The following is a 20,678-nucleotide window of genomic DNA, read 5'->3' as shown; positions in this document are numbered from 1 at the left end:
TACCAAAAAGCCAATGAGACTTTTCAAGAGTTTGCTTCGGATGTAGAAAGGTTAGCTCATTTGGCCAATGCCGACGCACCCGTTGAATACACCGAGAGGGTAGCAATCCAGAGTTTTATAAATGGCATACGGGACGTCGAAACGAAGCGAGCTACATACGCAAACCCAAAGCTGGCATTTGCTGAAACGGTATCCCTTGCGTTGACTCAGGAAACTGCCTCCTTATTGAGTAAACCAACATACAAGGCTCATCGTGTGGAAGTAGAAAGACCAGAGTGGGTAGACACAATTTTGGAAACATCGAAGGGTACGCAGCAGAAGAATAATGATGCAGTCAAATGCTTTAAGTGTGGAAAGCCAGGGCACATTGCGCGTTATTGCAACACCAACCCTAACAGTTCCAACAATGTGGATGTTCGTAAACGCAGAGCAGAAGGAGATGAGTAAATCTCCAAGACCACTCAATCGTTAAACTAAAGCGAGTCAGCCGCAAGGTGCAACAGCTGGCTCCCGCAATTGAATGCCCTATAATCTCTATCTCGCAAATTGGAAGAAGGTCAAACAATCTTACGGTCGGAGGACATGTGGATGGAAGGGAACGTTTTCTGACTGTAGATACGGGTGCATCTCATTCCATTATTCGAGCGGATTTAGTCAACAAGAAAATAAGACCATTGCATGGAGCAAGATTGCGTACAGCCAATGGAGAAAATACCACGGTTCTAGGAGAAGTATCATGTGAAGTCGCAATTGAGAACGTCATAGTAGTACACAATTTTATAGTGGCAGAGATTGTTGATGAAATAATAATTGGAGTGGACTTCTTAATCGCCCAAGGCATCAAGATCGACATGCAAAGCAAGACGAAGCGATATAAGAACATGGATGTGCCACTTAATTTCAGCTACGAGAGAGACTACAGCAATAAGCGAGTACTGGAGGAAGCGAGTCAGCAAATACCATCACAATCAGAAGCAGTCCTCTGGGCAAAGGTTAATGGAGATTGTGGGACAAACAAATTGTGGGTTGTCGAGGCAGCAAACAAATCAACACCGAACATATTTGTAGGAAAAACCCTGGCTATGAAAAAACAGGATGGACATATTCCGGTAAGAGTACTCAATGAGTTCAAGTCACCACTCAAACTGACAAAAGGAGCTGTATTGGGAAGATGCCAAGAGGCTGAAGTAGTTATTAACTGTGATCAGCTCCAGGAACACGTTTCAACTAGCAAGACTGATCTTTCAAATGACATCACGGCATGGACGGAGGTACGCAAACATATTTGACCAGGATGGTTCCAAACCAGGTCGCACCAATGTTGTGAAACATCAAATTGACACTGGAGACGCCAGGCCGATAGGTCAAGCTCCTCGTAGTGTTCCACTGGCGAAGCGGGAAGTTGTAAGTCAAATCGTACAAGAAATGAGCGACAGCGGCGTCATCGAACCGACAACTAGTCCATGGAGCTCACCGGTGGTACTTGTGAAGAAGAAGGATGGGAAAATAAGGTTTTGTGTGGACTACGCAAGTTGAACGACGTCACGAAAAAGGATAGCTACCCATTGCCAAGAATCGACGATACTCTGGACTCGCTATCTGGTACGAAATGGTTTTCCACACTGGACTTGAAAAGCGGCTACTGGCAAGTTGTGGTGAAGGAGGAAGATAAAGAGAAAACAGCCTTCAGTGTCGGTGATGGTCCTTGACAATTTATAGTGATGCCTTTTGGACTTTGTAATGCACCAGCTACTTTTGAGAGACTCATGCACCAGGTACTGAAAATACTACATTGGAAAACATGCTTGGTGTACCTGGACGACATCATCGTATTGGGCAAGAACTTTGATGAACATCTTAAGAACTTGGAGGAAGTTTTCCAGAGAATAGCTGGCGCTGGTCTGAAACTAAGTCCCAAAAAGTGTTCGCTGTTTAAAAGGGAAGTAAATTATTTGGGTCACAAGGTAAAGACAGAGGGCATCTGCAGTGCGAACGAAAAGATAGAGGCTGTAAAGGATTGGCCAAGACCACAGAACCTACATGAATTAAGAAGTTTCCTTGGGCTGTGCACATATTACCGCCGATTTGTACCAAACTTTTCCAGCGTAGCCCATAGCCTGCGTGAGCTTACAAGAAAAAACAAAGCTTTTGAATTTAAGAAGAAGAAGCAAGAAGTGGCTTTCCAAACATTGAAGGAGCGTTTGTGCACTGCCCCAATTTTGGCATATCCGATTCCAGGAGCAACATTTATTCTAGATACAGATGCTAGTGGATATGCTATAGGAGGCGTTTTATCACAACTGGTCGATGGACAGGAGGAGGTAGTTGCATATTACAGCCGTTCGATTGGAAAACCAGAGAGGAACTATTGCGTTACACGGAGAGAGCTGTTGGCATTGGTAGAGTGCATTAAACATTTTCACAAATGCCTCTACGGCCAGCGATTCCGCGTCAGGACAGATCACGCAGCGTTGAAATGGCTTCTGCAGTTCCGTAATCCGGAAGGCCAATTGGCACGGTGGATCGAGCGACTACAAAGCTGTGACTTTTCTATTGAGCATCGAAAAGGAAGTGCCCATGGAAATGCTGATGCAATGTCACGAAGACCATGTAGTTTGGAATGCAAGGACTGTTGAAGGCCGAGGTAAAATAGAGACATTATAGATGTCCGGCTAATGACTATAACGTGTACGGTTGAATGGGACAAGGAACAACTAAGGAAGTGTCAGCTAGAAGATACAGATCTGTCACATGTTTTGCAAGTGCTCGAAAAAAACGAATGACCAAACAGAGAGGAGATGTCAGCAGAGGGTCCCATTGCGAAGTCATATTGGGCACAGTGGAACGGTTTAGAATTAATATCCGGTTTCTCGCATCGAGTATGGGAGAGTGAGGATCGTCAATGCAAGAAGAAACTGATAGTTGTTCCCAGAAAGAGGATTCCTGACGTGCTCAGCGAGCTGCACAATGGTCCAAGCGGAGGTCATCTGGGAATCACGAGGACGCTCGAGAAGACTAAGCAGAGATTCTATTGGGTTGGTTGCCGGCAGTCCGTCACTGAGTGGATTGCGAACTGCGAGGTTTGCAGCAGAGCGGCCCTTTCCGACCCGAAGTCATGGCCAGGTGAAGCAATATAACTCAGGTGCGCCATTTGAAAGGATCGCTATGGATGTCGCAGGTCCATTTCCTCCTAGCAACTGCGGAAACAAATATGTACTGGTGGTTATGGATTATTTCAGCAAATGGCCAGAGGTATATCCAATCCCAAATCAAGAAGCGCAAACAGTAGCAGAAGTGTTTATAAACAATTGGGTTTCAAGGTATGGTGTACCAATGGAGTTACATTCTGACCAAGGCAGGAATTTCGAACCAGCCGTGTTCCAGGAAATGTGTAAATCATTGAGCATTCGAAAAACACGGACAACTGCATTGCATCCTCAGTCTGATCGTATGGTGGAACGATTCAATAGAACATTGGAGGAACACTTAAGGAAAGTAGTGGACAAGTTTCATAAAGAGTGGGATACCCGCATACCATTATCCTTGCTGGCTTACCGATCAGCAGTGCATGAGACAACGGGCCAAACCCAAAGTGCAAAAGTAATTTTTGTCAATGACCTTCGACTGGCAGCCAATTTGAAGTTTGGGATAGACGCCGATGCGGAGAGAAATGTCAAGAAATCCACTGGTGTTTTGGAAGAAGAGAAATACACGATCTGATAAGGCAACGAACAAAGATTAAGAGTGAAAAGATGAAAGCCAGATACGATAAAGCAATTTGTTCGGAAGGTTTTCAGGTAGGAGATTTAGTGCTGTTATGCAACCGAAAACGAAGAAAAGGTTTGTCCTCGAAATTGCAGTGTAATTGGGAAGGCCCATACAAAGTTGTAAAACGGATACACGATGTAATGTACCGCATACAAACCTTTGCCAAACTACGAACCAAAATGAAAGTGGTTCATCGGGACGATCAGACTTAGGTGTGACGAATATTAGCAACGCTAAGGGATGCTATTATCTCTAAGCCAATACTAAGCAGTGACTTGCATTCACATCAACAAATCAATCATTATCTTTATATATATGTCCATACAAGCAGCGGAGAGCACAAACGCAGCATATATCTTATCTGAGATACTTCCACAAGTAGGCAATAATCTGTGGAAGTATAACTCACATATACACGCGCATATGAGAAGCTATAACGTGCATCTGAGTTATAGCTGGTAAACAAAGAGTAAATTCTAGAATCGCCTAGAAATATGCAAACCAGGAAATCGAATAGTATAAAAGCAGTGTCAGCTGAGGCATGGCAATCAGTTTGATTTATGCACGCTATCTGTCGAGAAGTAGAAGTGTTATTGTGAAAGTAGTCTAATAAAGACCATTTTGCATTATTAAATATTGAAGTTATTTATTCAACAGTTTAGTGATTCGAACGTTAGCAGAAGGTTGCAAATAAGGAGAGTTTCAGTAAATTCGTTAGAATATTGAACATACTTTTCCTGCAGTATACACAAAATGCATTACCATTGCACATTATTTGCAATATATATGTATGCATGGATGTGCATATTTTACAATTAATTTTCTATGTTTTTTGCTTCTTTCCTGTGGAATCCACCTTATTTTCAGTGTTACTGGTATTTTCGCTGTTTTTTTGTTGTCCCTATCCAAATTTAAAATTAAATTAGAGAAATAAGCAAAATGTATCAAAATAGGGCATTTCGTAATAAAAACGTATCTATGTATCAAATCACTAAATTTAGAAAAAAATTTATCGATAATTGCTGTACAACAGACATCGGCAAATAGTGGCGTAATTGTGCACACTCAATTCACACATATTCATATTCTCTTTAGTTTAGTTTTCGCTGAGCATTTGGCGCAGTAACATCGATTATGTTCGTCGCTCGCAATGTTGACGAATATTATTAGCAATCAACAAGCAAAGACTGGGGTGACCAACCCTTTTGCGCAAGCACAATGTGCGCATTACAAATATAATAACAAACGATCTTGTCTTATTGCTTGCTAATAAGCAAATGAAATACGCAAACCGATGCATCAAGGATGTGCGCGATTATCGCGCTCTCACTAACACATCTGCATTTCCAGTTTTCCGATGCCTGCTGTACAACTACAACAGCTATCTTAGCAGATGAGAGAACAAACAGCTACTCACACATGTACACAGCAGCAAATTACATAACCCTGCAAAAAATGCGATTAGTCTAGGATGAATCCGGGATGAGTCCCAAAAGAGTATGCGACCAATGCCAGTTTTGATCTCTTTGTATGAGTTGAACTGTTCCCTTTTGTTTGAGCATGTCCTATCAAGAGACTAATTGTACCCATTTATACCCGAAAGGGATCGACAGGACCCTTTTCGGTTCTATAAGGACTCAAATAGGGACCAGCCGAATTTTTGATGGCAGTAACACAATCGAAGGGTTTGCCAAACCACCAAATCTGTTTGTTTGCCCGCTTTTCAAAAAGTAATACATGATATTCTCTAACTCCGGCATAGTCGTTAAGTCCTAGTAATTTAGGTTCGGTATAGGACTCCGCATTTTTCTTAAATAACTCGATTCAATCATCTGTAATCTTTTTTATTTTACTCATTTCATTGCCGTTTTTTTTTAAATATTTCTTAAAATGGGCTACATAGATTTCAAACTGACTAATCCCAATCGTACCCGAAAGGAGCTAAAGGGGATCAATTATGCCCAAATGTAGACAAAAGGGATCAATCGGGAACCAATCTCTTTAGGGATTAATCGCACGATTTTTTGCAGGGAAACGACACGCATATGTATGCATAGAGATGAATAGAAGTAAATAACCAACTCATCGCGAAGGCTTTTCGCGAAAAGTCTAGACCCTGGGAGAAATAGGTGAATAAGGCAACTGAGAATATAAAACAGCGCAGTCTGAGAAATAGTCAATCAGTTTGATTTTAGTACGCTATAAGTAAAGTACGTGAATACATTAAATTGTGAAGATCCTCTACCATAGTAGTGCTAATTATAAAGATCAATTTATTCACGGAATATTTCAGTTTATTTATTTGATAGTTTAGTGATCCGAACGATAACAAAAGGCACAGAATTTCTAAATAATCGCCATAATATGTTAATCTATGTATCCTATAGCGTATACTGGCCACCTACGTGTCAAATGCAAACAAATCGGATATTGCGTTTCTAATACAACGAAACAATCGGCGATTTATATACACTAGATGTCGCTTTTTAAGTATTTTTAAATTACCATAGTTTTTTTTTTACTTTTAGTAAATAATTTTTTTTTTTCAATTTCTTACAGGTGTGGCAATCCCAGCAGTTTTGAAATTTGCAAAAACAATGACACAACAACAATGTTCATTCCATATGAAGAAATACTCAAAGCACAAAATTCAACATCACCACTCTGGCTGAACACATTCGTATTGATGATGTTCTTTATGGTGTTTCGTGGACTCGGCTATGCGGTGTTGCGTTATGTGCGCTGTCCGAAAACGTGATAAACACAAAAATATATACAAATATATAAAAAGAACCAGTGGGCAAAAAATATATATTAGAAATAGCGAGACAACAAAACAAAGCCAAGCGAAAAAACAAAATAAAAAACTCACAAAAATGAAATAATTAATATTTTTTTTGGAATTTTTGTAATTTTATTTTATTTTTGTTTTGATATAAATTTAAATTAAAAATTTTGGTGATACGTTTTAATTTGCTGTTAAATAAGTTTTATATTAAGTAATGTTGTTTTTGTGATTTGAACAAAAAAAAACTTTGTGTTAAATAGTGCGCCGTCGCACCGGGCATGTGAACGGTATCGTTGATGCAAGAGTTTGTTTCGATATATTTAGATTTAATGTCCTACTATATGCATTTATTAAAACACATATTAAAGTTATGGGCTATTCCAGGGAAAATTGATGAATGATTAAAAGCGCACATTTTCGATATGGAGGAATTTGAAGTGATATAAATTTTCTTCAATACAAAACAAAATTCTTAACAAATAAAAAATAAAATTTTTTTATATTTTCTTCAACAAAAACCAAAGTTCCTACCAAGAGAAAAATGCAATTTTTTTAAAAATTTTAGAAGCTTTTTAAGAAGACTCTTAATTAAAAAACCGAAAACTAATCTTTGGACAAAATTTAAATTAAAAAATTTTTAAATGTAAAAGTTTCCAAATTTTTTTTTAATTTCCAAATAAAAAAATTGTAAGTTCTTCAAAATAAATAAAAAAAAACTTAAAATAAGGTTCATGAATTATTTTTGAGTAGTTTTCGCCAGTAACCACAAAAACAGGTTCTCTAAAAATTTCATTAGGTTTTTAAAATGATTATCGAATGATAATTGTCTTCTAAAATAGCAAACTTTTAAATTGTTTCTTTTTTATTTTAAAAGTTTAGATAAAAACATTTAGTAATTTTCGTAAAAAAGAGTCTATTAACTTTCACCGAATTAAAATAAAACATCTTTGAAAGTTTCATTCAAATCTTAACTAAAAACTATCTTCTCTTATTTCCAAAAAACAAATTTAAAAAAAAAATTTTGATTAATTTTTTTTATGATTTTAAAACTATGAGTAACGAGTTTTATAATTTAATTTCTAAAAATAAATCCTAATTGAAAAAAATAAACCATTTTTTTACGAACTCCTTTGCAAATTTTGTTTGGGGTTAAAAACTTACAGAAATATTATTCTCTTAAAATTTTAACAAAAGTTCAATTAAACTTAACTTTTTTCACTGATTTTCAGATACTTCATTAAAAATTGTTTCCAGTTTTTCTTTTTGTAAAAAAAACAGGTGCAATTTATTCAAGCAAAATTTAAAAAAAAAATTTAAAAAAAAAATTTTGATTAATTTTTTTTATGATTTTAAAACTATGAGTAACGACTTTTATAATTTAATTTCTAAAAATAAATCCTAATTGAAAAAAATAAACCATTTTTTTACGAACTCCTTTGCAAATTTTGTTTGGGGTTAAAAACTTACAGAAATATTATTCTCTTAAAATTTTAACAAAAGTTCAATTAAACTTAACTTTTTTCACTGATTTTCAGATACTTCATTAAAAATTGTTTCCAGTTTTTCTTTTTGTAAAAAAAAACAGCTGCAATTTATTCAAGCAAAATTTAAATTTAAAATTTAGTTTTTTTTTTAATTTTTTTTACTGAATTTCAGATATTTAATTAGAAATTTTTTCTAGTTTTTCTTTTTATAAAAAAAGAAAAACAGTTACAATTTATTCCAGAATTTTTTTAAAAATCAAAAATTCTTGCTCCAAGAACTTGTCAAACATGTTATCAATTTGTTCAAATCAGCGCTATTTGGTGCCTAAAAATGTCTAAGCCGAAAACATCCATTCCGAATGGAGTCGCTTTCAAAAGATTGCTTGAGATGGAATGGCCCATAATAATTTTTTTATGCTTAGTTATTATCTACATAAATATTTCCATTTTAAGGTAAACAATTTTTTTAAATATAAATAAAATTTATATATTTTATGTTAATGCTATTTTTTTACAAATAGTATTTTAATGTAAATTTTATGTCGTAAAATTTTGTAAGCATCAGTTAGCATTTGAAAACTAAATTTCAACCAGCGAAATATGTTTTTAATTTAATATTGGTAAGCTGCAGTCGTTAAAAAAAAAGTAAATAAAATTAAATTTTTGTTTTTTTTTATATTAATAAATTATTTGGCATAAAAAATTCAACAAAAAAAAATCTTATTAAAAATGTTTTTTTGTTCATAAATGCTCAATGGCATAAAAACAAAAATTTGTCTAAACTCACCGTTTCAAGGTTAATAAAATTGTACATTATTGCATTAGCGCTAGCAGCTAGAAATTCCACTGCAACTTTACCTTAAAATGTTAAAAATGTCAAACACAAAAATAAATTGTTTTAATTAAAAATTTTTTTCTTAAAAAATCTTTTTTTTGTGTTTTTATTTATTTTTTTTTTATTTGAAAATTACTGTGATGTAGTATTCTAGTTTTATATTTAAATTTATATAAATGCGCATCAAATAAATAAGTTAGTTTTTTTTAAATTTAGTCATAAGTCAAAACAAAACAAATACGTACATATGTTATATTATAAATAAGGTTATAAAATAAGTTATTTGTTTATTCTAATGTATGTTTAATCACAAAAATTCCCCTAAAAAATTTATTATTACATTTTTATGCTATAATTTTATATAAATACATACCTACATATATAAATAAATACTGCTTTATTATTAAATATGTTCCGAATGCTACATTTATGTATATCTTACACAAATTTGTATTATATAAAATATATTATTAAAAAAACAAAATCAAATTTTTTGGGCTTTAATTTATAACTACTTAGAACAATAATTAGGTAAGTGATAATTAAATAAATAATTTTGCATTGTAGCGCTTTACAAAATTGTCAAAAAACCGAACCTTACCACACTGTGTTCACACTAAATTTTGGATTTTCCTCAAACTTTTTTATCTGACTTTTTATTGTGGTATCTTTGGTATCTATCGAAACTATCAAATAATGATGTAAAACATAGCTCTTAACCAAGGTTTTTCATAAAACACCCAGTATCCAAACACATTGTCAAAAAATCTATTTCAAAAATGTTTGGATTTAACTTTCACTCGGCGATAACTAGTCATTACAAGAATTATGCAAGTGATACTTCAATTAATTATTTAGCGTTAAGGTGGGTATATGTTTGTTTGTTTAAGGGTTTGCCCAATTTATACTTAATATAGTAACGAATATTAGCAGCACTAAGGGATACTATCATCTCTAAGCCGATACTATCCAGTGACTTGATGCACATCAATAATTCAATCATTATGTCTACACATATGTACGTACACGCAGCGGAGAAGCAACGCACAAACACATGCTTATATCTTACCTGAGGTACTCACAAGAGAGGGCAATAATTTGTGCAAGTATTACTCACGCGCATATGAGAAGCTATAAACGTAGTTGTGGCTGGTGAATTTGTAGCTGATAACTAACTAATAAGTTCTGGAATGGAAAAGCCTAGAAGTATGCAACGAGGAAACCAGACAGTATAAAAGGCGACAACAGTAGAGGCGCGAGAACCAGTTTTGATTATGGACGCTATCTGTCGAGCATTAGAAGTGTTATTTTGAAAGTAGTCTAATAAAGACCATTTTGCATTACTGAATAGTGGTGTTATTTTTTCAACAATTTAGTGATTCGAACCTTAGTAGAAGGTTTGAAATAAGCGGAATTGCAGTAAATTCGTTACAATTGGTATCAGAAGTAGAGCTGCAAAAGTGTCCATATAAATATCGATACATCGATACCAGGTTCGTGGTGCGATTATCGATGTTTTTTTCTAAATATCGAGTACTTTATTTCCCATTTTTTATTCCTTTTTCTAGCGACAGAATTGCCAGCTTCTAAAACTTTGGTAAGACAAATAAAACATGAATAAATAAAATTACATACATTATGTCAGATTTGTTTTTATTTTAAATCAATACCTAACAAGTTGGTGGCTGAATATTGAAAAATTCTTACAAAAGTTCTATGTGAAAGTTACGTTATTTTTTTCATACATGTACTCGTATATGTAGATATACACGCAACAGAAGACATCATTGAGTTTGAAGGCGAAAATTGTGTTGCCAAAAAGCTACGAAGTACAAAGTCAAGCATTTGGAGATCTTTTCATGGCAGAAGTAAAACCGGAGCGCTTGCCAAACACTGCCGAGGGGCGACCCCGCTTAGAAAAAATTTCTTCTAATTGAAAAAACTTATTTCTAAAATTTTGGTGTTACCTTGCACGGGGTGTGAACCCAGGGCATACGGTGTGGTAGGCGGAGCACGCTACCATCACACCACGGTGGCCGCCAGTAATACTATTGCAAAAAATTTTATACAACTAGTGTTTGTTTCACCATCTAGAACGATCGCATACAACTGCAAATTTAGATTCACATAGCTCGCCAAATAAGACTAATTTTTATATGAAAAAAAATAAAAATTATATGAAGATCCATCATCACGTAAAAGGCTTTTGCCAGCACACTACTGGGGTTTAGCCACCGTAGTGGATGACAAAGGGTGTCGTAGCTTTGTATATACCCTGGCTTCGCTGTATAAGTTACCATCGCGGACAACTTTGCAGAATGTGTTTTATGATCGTTTCGAAGTTATGAAGACAATATTACATATATAAATTGTTCTAATGAAATCTAAAGTGTGACTCAAAACATACATGTATATATTATATTTACATAAATGTCTGATATATACCTGATATTGCTTTTAAATTGAGTAAGCGCTTTTCACTATAACAAAAAATTCGATATATATCGCGATATATCGATACACTCCCTCTTAAATATCGAAAATATCGAGTATGCCGAATATCGATACTTTTGCAGCTCTAGTCAGGAGAGGAATTGTTGAATAAATTCCAAAGGACAACAAGGACATGGCAAAGTTAAGTGAATTGAAGATCCAGGACTGAAGAAGGAGTTGGAGAGCCGTGGATTGAATACAAGCGGCATTAAGATCGAACTTCAACCACGACTACGAGCGGAAATGGCAGCAGAAGGAAATAACGTGGAAGAGTATGTCTTTCCTCTTGATGGCGAGGAGACAACAAAAATTGAAGAGAAAAATGAAACATCGCAGACAGTTACGAGCACAGACTTGAACATGATATTGGTTGCAATAACTGCTCAAACATCGACAGTGGCATCTCAGCTGGAATCGCAGGAGACACGTTTAACATCCAAGATGACAGCACAGGAGGCACGCATTTCAGAAATGTCGTCACAAATATCCACAAATATGTCATCATAACTGGAAGAACAAAAGACATATATAGCATCCCAACTGGAATCACAGGAGACACGTATTTCAGAAATGACGTCACAAGTGTCATCTCAACTGGAAGACCAAAAGACATATATGGTATCTCAATTGGAAGCGCAAGAGGCACGTATATCTGAAATGTCGGCAGGATGCAAAAATGGCTCAATTTCAGGCAGAAGTAGATGATTTAAAAGGTCGTATGGAACAGTTACAACTAAATCGCCCAGCTGTTTCAGCAAGCAATCCGAAGGTAAAAACTCCATCTTTTGACGGCTTTGTTTCTTTCCAGGTCTTTAAGCTTCAATTTGAGAAGACACCAACAGTGAACAACTGAAATACTAAAGATAAAGTTGCTGCACTCTTCGTAGCATTGAAAGGACCAGCTGCCGAAATCTTACAGACTATTCCAGAGTAGGAACGGAACAGTTATGACGCATTGATGGCTGCTGTAGAACGGCGATACGGAAGCGAACACAGGAAACAGATATATCAAATAGAATTGCAAAACCGTTACCAAAAAGCTAATGAGACTTTGCAAGAGTTTGCTTCGGATGTTGAAAGGTTGGCTCATTTCGCAAATGCGAACGCACCCGTGGAATACACCGAGAGGGTAAAAATCCAGAGTTTTATAAATGGCATACGGGACGTCGAAACGAAGCGAGCCACATACGCAAACACAAAGCCAACATTTGCTGAAACGGTATCACATGCATTGACTCAGGAAACTGCCTCCCTATTGAGTAAACCAGCATATAAGGCCCATCGTGTGGAAGTTGAAAGACCAGAGTGGGTAGACACAATTTTGGAAGCATTGAGGGGTACGCAGCAGAAGAATAATGATGCAGTCAAATGTTTTAAGTGTGGACAGCCAGGGCACATTGCGCGCTATTGCAACACCAACCCTAACAGTTCCAACAATGTGGGTGGTAGTGAATGCAGAGCTGAAGGAGATGAGCAAATCTTCAAGTTCACTCAATCGTTAAACTAAAGAGATTCAGCCGCAAGGGGCGACAGCTGGCTCCCTCAATTGAATGCCCCATAATCTCTATCTCGCAAATTGGAAGAAGGTCGGAGGGCATGTGAATGGAAAGGAACGTTTACTGACTGTAGATACGGGTGCATCCCATTCCATCACTCGATCAGATTTAGTCAACCAGAAGATAAGACCATTGCTTGGAGCAAGATTACGTACAGCCACGGGAGAGGCCACCCAGGTAATTGGAGAAGTAGCATGTGAAGTAGCAATTGGGAACGTCACGGTACTACACAATTTTATAGTGGCAGAGATTGTTGATGAAATCGTAATTGGAGTGGACTTCTTAATTGATCAAGGCATCAAGATCGATATGCAAAGCAAGACGATGCGATATAAAAACATGGATGTGCCACTTAATTTCGGCTACGAGAGAGGCTACAACAGTAAACGTGTGCTGGTGGAAGAGAGTCAGCAAATACCAGCAAAATCCGAAGCAGTCATCTGGGCAAAGGTTGATGGAGATTGTGGGACAAACAAATTGTGGGTTGTAGAAGCAGCAAACACATCAGCACTGAATATACTTGTAGGAAAAACACTGGCTATGACAAATCAATATGGACGTATTCCGGTAAGAGTACTCAATGAGTTCAAGTCACCACTCAAACTGACCAAGGGAGCTATTTTGGGAAGATGCCAAGAGGCTGAAGTAGTTATTAACTGTGAACAGCTCCAGGAACACGTTTCATCTAGTAATACTGATCTTTCAAATGACATCACCGCATGGACGCAGGGGCTAGAGGAAGCTTATCAGAGTAAGGCAAAACAACTGCTCCTAAAGTACGTGAACATATTTGACCAGGATGGTTCCAAACCAGGCCGCACCAACGTTGTGAAACATCAAATTGACACTGGAGATGCGAGGCCGATCCGTCAAGCTACACGTAGTGTTCCACTGGCGAAGCGGGAAGTTGTGAGTCAAATTATACAAGAAATGAGCGACAGCGGCGTCATCGAACCATCAGCTAGTCCATGGAGCTCACCGGTAGTACTTGTAAAGAAGAAGGATGGAAAAATGAGGTTTTGAGTGGACTACCGGAAATTGAATGACGTTACGAAAAAGGATAGCTACCCATTGCCAAGAATTGACGACACTCTCGACTCGCTATCTGGTACGAAATGGTTTTCCGCACTGGACTTGAAAAGCGGCTACTGGCAAGTTTAGGTGAAGGACGAAGACAAAGAGAAAACAGCCTTCAGTGTCTGTGATGGTCTTTGGCAATTTACAGAGATGCCTTTTGGACTATGTGATGCACCAGCTACTTTTGAAAGAATCATGAATCAGGTACTGAAAGGACTACACTGGAAAACATGCTTAGTGTACCTAGACGACATCATCGTATTGGGAAAGAACTTCGAAGAACATCTGAAGAACTTGGAGAAGGTTTTCCAAAGAATATCTGGTGCTGGTCTGAAAATTAGTCCCAAAAAGTGTTCTCTGTTCAAGAAGCAAGTTAGTTACTTGGGTCATAAAATAACGACGGAGGGCATCTGCATCGCGCATGAAAAGATAGAAGCAGTGAAGGATTGGCCAAGACCACAGAATCTGCATGAATTGAGAAGTTTCCTTGGGATGTGCACATATTACCGCCGATTTGTTCCAAATTTTGCCAGCGTAGCCCATAGTCTCTACGAGCTAACAAGAAAAAATAAAGTTTTGAATGGAAGAAGGAACAAGAAGTAGCTTTCCAAACATTTGAAAGAGCGTTTGTGCACTGCCCCAATGTTGGCATATCCGATTCCAGGAGCAACGTTTATTCTAGATACAGATGCGAGCGGATATGCCATAGGAGGCGTTTTATCACAACTGGCCGATGGACAGGAGAAGGTAGTTGCGTATTACAGCCGTTGGATTGGAAAACCAGAGAGGAACTATTGCGTTTCACGGAGAGAGTTGTTGGCATTGGTAGAGTGCATTAAACATTTCCACAAATACCTCTACGGCCAGCGATTCCGCCTCAGGACAGATCACGCAGCGTTGAAATGGCTTCTGCAGTTCCGTAATCCGGAAGGACAATTGGCACGGCGGATCGAGCGACTACAAAGCTATGACTTTTCCATTGAGCATCGAAAAGGTAGTACCCATGGAAATGCTGATACAATGTCACGAAGACCATGTAGTTTGGAATGCAAGCACTGTTCAAAGGCCGAGGCTAAAGACCATTTAGAGTTGATATCCGGTTGCTTGCATCGAGTATGGGAGAGTGAGGATGGCCAATGCAAGAATAAACTGATAGTTGTTCCCAGAAAGAGGATCCCTGACGTGCTCAGCGAGCTGCATAATGGTCCAAGCGGAGGTCATCTTGGAATCATGAAGACGCACGAGGATATTAAACAGAGATTCTATTGGGTTGGTTGCCGTCAGTCGGTCACGGAGTGGATTGCGAACTGCGAGGTTTGCAGCAGAGCGAAAGGGCCCAAATCCCGAAGTCATGGCCAGATGAAGCAATATAACTCAGGTGCGTCATTTGAAAGGATCCCATGAATGTTGCAGGTCCATTTCCTACTAGCAACTGCGGAAACAAATATGTACTAGTGGTTATGGATTACTTCAGCAAATGGACAGAGGTATACCCAATCCCAAATCAAGAAGCGAAAACAGTAGCAGAAGTGTTTATAAACAATTGGGTTGCAAGGTATGGTGTACATTCTGACCAAGGCAGGAATTTCGAATCAGCTGTGTTCCGGGAAATATGTAAATCATTGGGAATTCGAAAAACACGAACAACTGCATTGCATCCTCAGTCCGATGGTATGGTGGAACGATTCAATAGAACATTGGAGGAGCATTTAAGGAAAGTAGTAGACAAGTACCATAAGAAGTGGGAACACATATATCATTATTCTTGATGGCTTACCGATCGGCAGTGCATGAGACAATGGGCCAAACTACCGCAAAGGTAATTTTTGGCAATGGCCTTCGACTGCCAGCTGATTTGAAGTTTGGGATAGATGCCGATGCGGAGAGAAGTGTCAAGAAATACACTGGTGTCTTGGAAGAAGAGCTGAGATACACGATCTTGTAAGGCAACGATCAAAGATTATGAGTGACAAGATGAAAGCGAGGTACGATAAAGCAATTAATTCGGAAGGGTTTCAGGAAGGAGATTTGGTGCTTTTATACAACCCACAACGAAAAAAAGGTTTGTCCCCGAAATTGCAGTGTAATTGGGAAGGCCTATACAAAGTTGTAAAACGGATCAACGATGTAGTGTACCGCGTACAAACCATTGGCAAAGCACGAACCAAAATGAAAGTAGTTCATTTGGAAAGGCTGGCAGCGTTTAGATCGAGAGATTTGTCTGATCGGGACGATCGGACTTAGGTGGAGGGCAGTGTAACGAATATTCGCAGCACTAAGGGATACTATCATCTCTAAGCCGATGCTATGCAGTGACTTGATGCACATCAATAATTCAATCATTATGTCTACACATATGTACGTACACGCAGCGGAGAAGCAACACACAAACACATGCATATATCTTATCTGAGGTGCTCACAAGAGAGGGCAATAATTTGTGCAAGTATTACTCACGCGCATATGAGAAGTTATAAACGTAGTTGTGGTTGGTGATTTTGTAGCTGATAACTAATTAATAAGTTCTGGAATGGAAAAGCCTAGAAGTATGCAACGAGGAAACCAGACAGTATAGAAGGCGACAAAAGTATACGCGCGAGAATCTATTTTGATTAAGCACGATATCTGTCGAGCAATAGCAGTATTATTTTGAAAGTAGTCTAATAAACACCATTTTGCATTACTGAATAGTGATGTTATTTATTCAACAGTTTAGTGATTCGAACCTTAGTAGAAGATTTGAAATAAGCGGAATTGCAGTAAATTCGTTACAATATTTAAGAATTCATGAGCTTAACACCGGCTTATAATAATTGAATATTCAATTATTATGTTTGTTTAAGAGAAACTGAAAAGAAAAAAACTGTCATATTGCGATGGTACCATTTCGAAAACCTCCACGTAATCATCATCAGGCAATTTCGTAATGTTATCAAAGGTTTCACCGAGATTCGAATCGCGAATCACACGGTAAACTGCAGTTGCCTTAACCACTAGGCTATCCTGTTTGTACTTGTTTCCTTGCTTATTTCGGTTTATATCATTTTTACACTAACAACACAATTGAGAAATTCTGTCTCTACATTAGTTTGTGTGTTATGTAGATTTGTTTTTGTAAAGTTCTTTTTTATCATTGCGAATAAGGAGCTTTTTGGTAAACTCGGGCTCAGTTTTACATATTTGTGTTTGTTTGTTTAATGGTGTGTCCAATTTATACTTAATATTTAAGAATTCATGAGCATCGTAAAAAATGTGAAAAGCACCAATTTTTACCACTCAATAAAACACCACCCTGTATCCAAAAGGAATTGTGAAAAAAATCTATATTTAAAATGTTTGTATTTAACTTTTACTCGGCTATACTTAGTAAAACCAATAAACTCTTTTGTATTAGAGTGCATAAAAGAATGTGAAAAACACCAAATCTTACCACCCTGTATTTACAACAATTTTAAATTTTCTATAAGCTTCTTTACCAGTTATTCGATTTTCTGGGGCAAGCTTTCCTGAAACTTTTAATAATCTTTTAACTTAACTATTGCCCTTACTTTTTATATAAACATCACCTTGTATCCAAAGTACATTGTCAAAAGTAGTGACCCAGATGAAAATTAAAATTCTTTTAAAAATAATATAACGAAAAAGTTGAATTGGTTTCTAGCAATTGCCGCTTAACCGCTTAGGCGTCCAGAAAAAAATGCAACAGCCACTCCCTCCTGACTATAAGTGAAGCCAATTGGGAGCACCAAGCAAGCTCAAATCTTCCTCCCAAAACAGGGTACGTCCCCACTTATTCTGCTTTAAAATACGGACCGTCTTCTTCTATTGTCATGATATGTTCTAGTAGCGAAGCCTTCGGGTATTTATTCGTAGTACTATACTAATATCTGAGTAATTGTCATACAACTCACCCGCATCCTTCTTCGATGCTCGTTGTAGGCATCGAGTAGTAATGTTTGCTAGAGCACACTAAAGATGGTCCCATTTTCTCTCAACACCGTAAATGATCCATACAATAGAGCAGGCGAATTTTAGAACGTGATTTTTATTCCTTAGCGCAGCTAATTATAAATCTATAGTCTATTTAGTAACCACCGTTACATAAGTTATTCTCCTAACTGTCTCCACCTATCACTTCCTTCCCTCTTTACTCTTACTGCTGATCATTTTTCCTTTTTTTACTTTATATCTCTCCATTGTGTTCTTCCTTTCTTCGTTCCTCCCTTTTTTCTCTTTCCACTTCTCTCCTACTCTGTCTCCCATTACTTCACTTTTATTTCTATTTTTTTATCTACCTTTCCCGTTCTCCGCATCCGCGTCCAGCCTCCTGTCTCACTTCATTCCTTCTGTTCATTACCAGTTTTTGTTTCCCTTATCTTCTTCCTCTTCCACGCCACCATTCTTCATTTTTTCATTCTCCTTGCTTGTTGGTGTTTGTCTTAATCTTCTTCTTCAGCTCCTTATTAGTTGCCCCCTTCTTCTCGTATTCCCCATATTTTCTCTTCTACTCTTTTCCTCATTAACACTTCCATTTTATTCCGATTCGACTCCTGTCGTTTCCAATCCTTTCATTTCCCCTTTCACTTATCTCTTCTTCTTCCCCTTTCACTTTCCCCCTGCCACTGTTTTTGCCCTTCTTTCCTCTCCTCCATTTCCGCCCCGGTAAGTGTACCTTTTGCAGAGATAAAGCGGTAATGTGTTAGTGATTCGAGTCAAAATCGTACGCTGTGAGGAGCCATCCCTCTCGATGAGAAACTATTACGGCGTGATTTTTGTTCCTCGGACGAGGACTTTGCCTTTCAATTTTATACTCAGCCCACAACGCAGCAACTTTCCATGGATTATTCGGTTGGTAATGATCGGAATCATTTCAACTTCATAGAGGTGCCATTCCTGTTGTCGTTCGCCACATGATCGATATGGTTTGGCTGAGAACGCAGCCGATTATCTCTTTTTGTTGAAACCTGGTACTGCAGGTAACTATTTTTCTAGGCTAGAATAATGAAGGCGGCATTTTTTAACCATTGGAGCAAATATCTCGTTTTGTCCTCTCTTATCACGAGGCAAGCATGAGTTTATGTTAGCTTAGGTCGTAGTGTGGGGGTAACGTGCTCAATCTAAAACACCGAAGGTTTGGGTTCAAGGTCCAGAAAAAGCAACATTAAAAATTATAAAAAAGGTGAGGTGCACACGATTCTGTTGCCTCATCTCTTGAATAGACTGGCGACATTTTAGTGTTCAGCACAGAACTAAAAAAGTAAGATCCAAGAGATTTGACGGCAGCCTGGCTGTCACTGAAAATAAAGATTTCGTTGCCAATATTGTGTTTCGCGGCACTGCTGCATGATGGCTGATACTTCTGTGTGGAAGACACTACAGTGATCAGGAAGTCTGAAGGAAATATAGAGGTCAAGGTGCTTTGAATAGACTCCACCTGCAATTCTCCCATTTACATTAAAATCGTCAGTGTATATGCATATATTAGTTGTGAGTGCCCATTTCTTACCAATGGCTCGTTTACACATTTATAATGCACTGTATGGTTGATGATTGATGTTGTCCTTCCGGTTCAGCTTTTTGCTCAGAACTTATCTTCCAGGTTTAGACGCCCTTCATTAAATCCTGGTAAGTTTAACGGTGATATCTTGTATCTTTTGGTATGTAAAACAAGCTCAACTTTATCGGAATGGACGCTGAGCCTGCATCGGGAGGCGCATAGGGAAACCGCATGCTATGCTAACTGTATCGGGTGGCATAAAGTTTGAGGGAACTAACCTCTGCAAGTAATAGCTAGGTCATAAGCATAGAAGTGAGGAAAGAACACTACCATCAGTCCCACTAGGGGACATAAGACAATCATCTTCTTTGACGGTACTACTTGAGGGAATGGGAGACAGACAATAGCAGGTTTAGTGCGGTAAAGTCCCACGCTGACTTTGATGCTTTTGATGTCCACCCTTATCGCGAGGCAAACATAAATTCAATATCGTGTGTATATCTTATATAGTTTCTCACAGATAGTGTCGTTATTTTCAACGTCTGCATTTGGCATATAGGCGCAATGTTACATTGAGAAATTTTATTATGGTACGTGCTGTTGCGAGACGCTCACTTTCACAGAGCAACATTATTTGGCGTCAAAGTCCTTTTCCAGTCATAAAACCAACACCGCGGCTCCGTACTACGCGTCCTTTCTAATGGCCACTATGGTAGATGTCGTAGGGTCCTATTGTTGTTTTGACTTGCCCCGTCCTTCGCGGAGGCGATGCCATCATTTTCCACTCACAACCAACTCAATCAACTGGGTATCAGTACCTTAAAGCATTTGCAATGGTCGTCATCCGAAAAAAGAATTCTAATTTGAGATTTGTTGTTACGTTTTTTTGTTGGTGAAGGTTTTTACGTGGCGGCCTCTTACGATACGTCTTTCTCATCGTGAGTATATTCCAAACCTCTAAACCCGCTGCGGCTATAATTCCGTGGAGGCAAAATGTCCCTTAATATTATGAATGTGAAGCAAATAATTTACAATGTACTGCTTTAGCAGCTAAATATTTGAAGTTAAGAACTTAAGCTGTTTTTCCAGCATTAACTTATGATTCTATCCCAAAAAGATAAAAAGTATAAGAGTCAAATAGCTTTACTTTAAAAGTTGATATCACAGTGTTAGATGATAG

The 20,678-nt window shown here is 37.8% G+C and overlaps 1 protein-coding gene across 11 annotated transcripts in view; it reads left to right on the top strand.

Moving 5' to 3' along the window:
- The window catches only part of E23 (Early gene at 23), a 251,388-nt gene extending 243,803 nt beyond the window's left edge, over window positions 1-7,585 (top strand). For 7 of the 11 annotated variants that reach the window (XM_067767465.1, XM_067767463.1, XM_067767458.1 and 4 more), the window contains exon 9: window positions 6,328-7,580. In XM_067767465.1, coding sequence (XP_067623566.1) covers window positions 6,328-6,526 — 199 coding nt within the window. In that variant the 3' untranslated portion in view covers window positions 6,527-7,580. Of the gene's footprint in view, window positions 1-6,327 lie in introns of all 11 variants that reach the window. The other 4 variants (XM_067767467.1, XM_067767466.1, XM_067767457.1 and 1 more) reach the window with 3 other exon arrangements.
- Window positions 7,586-20,678: the final 13,093 nt, after the last annotated feature.

Source organism: Eurosta solidaginis, chromosome 2 (assembly GCF_040869045.1).
Source record: "Eurosta solidaginis isolate ZX-2024a chromosome 2, ASM4086904v1, whole genome shotgun sequence".
Lineage (NCBI taxonomy): Eukaryota > Metazoa > Arthropoda > Insecta > Diptera > Tephritidae > Eurosta > Eurosta solidaginis.
Note: the sequence above shows the minus strand (reverse complement) of the source record. Positions and strands in the feature narration are given on the sequence as shown.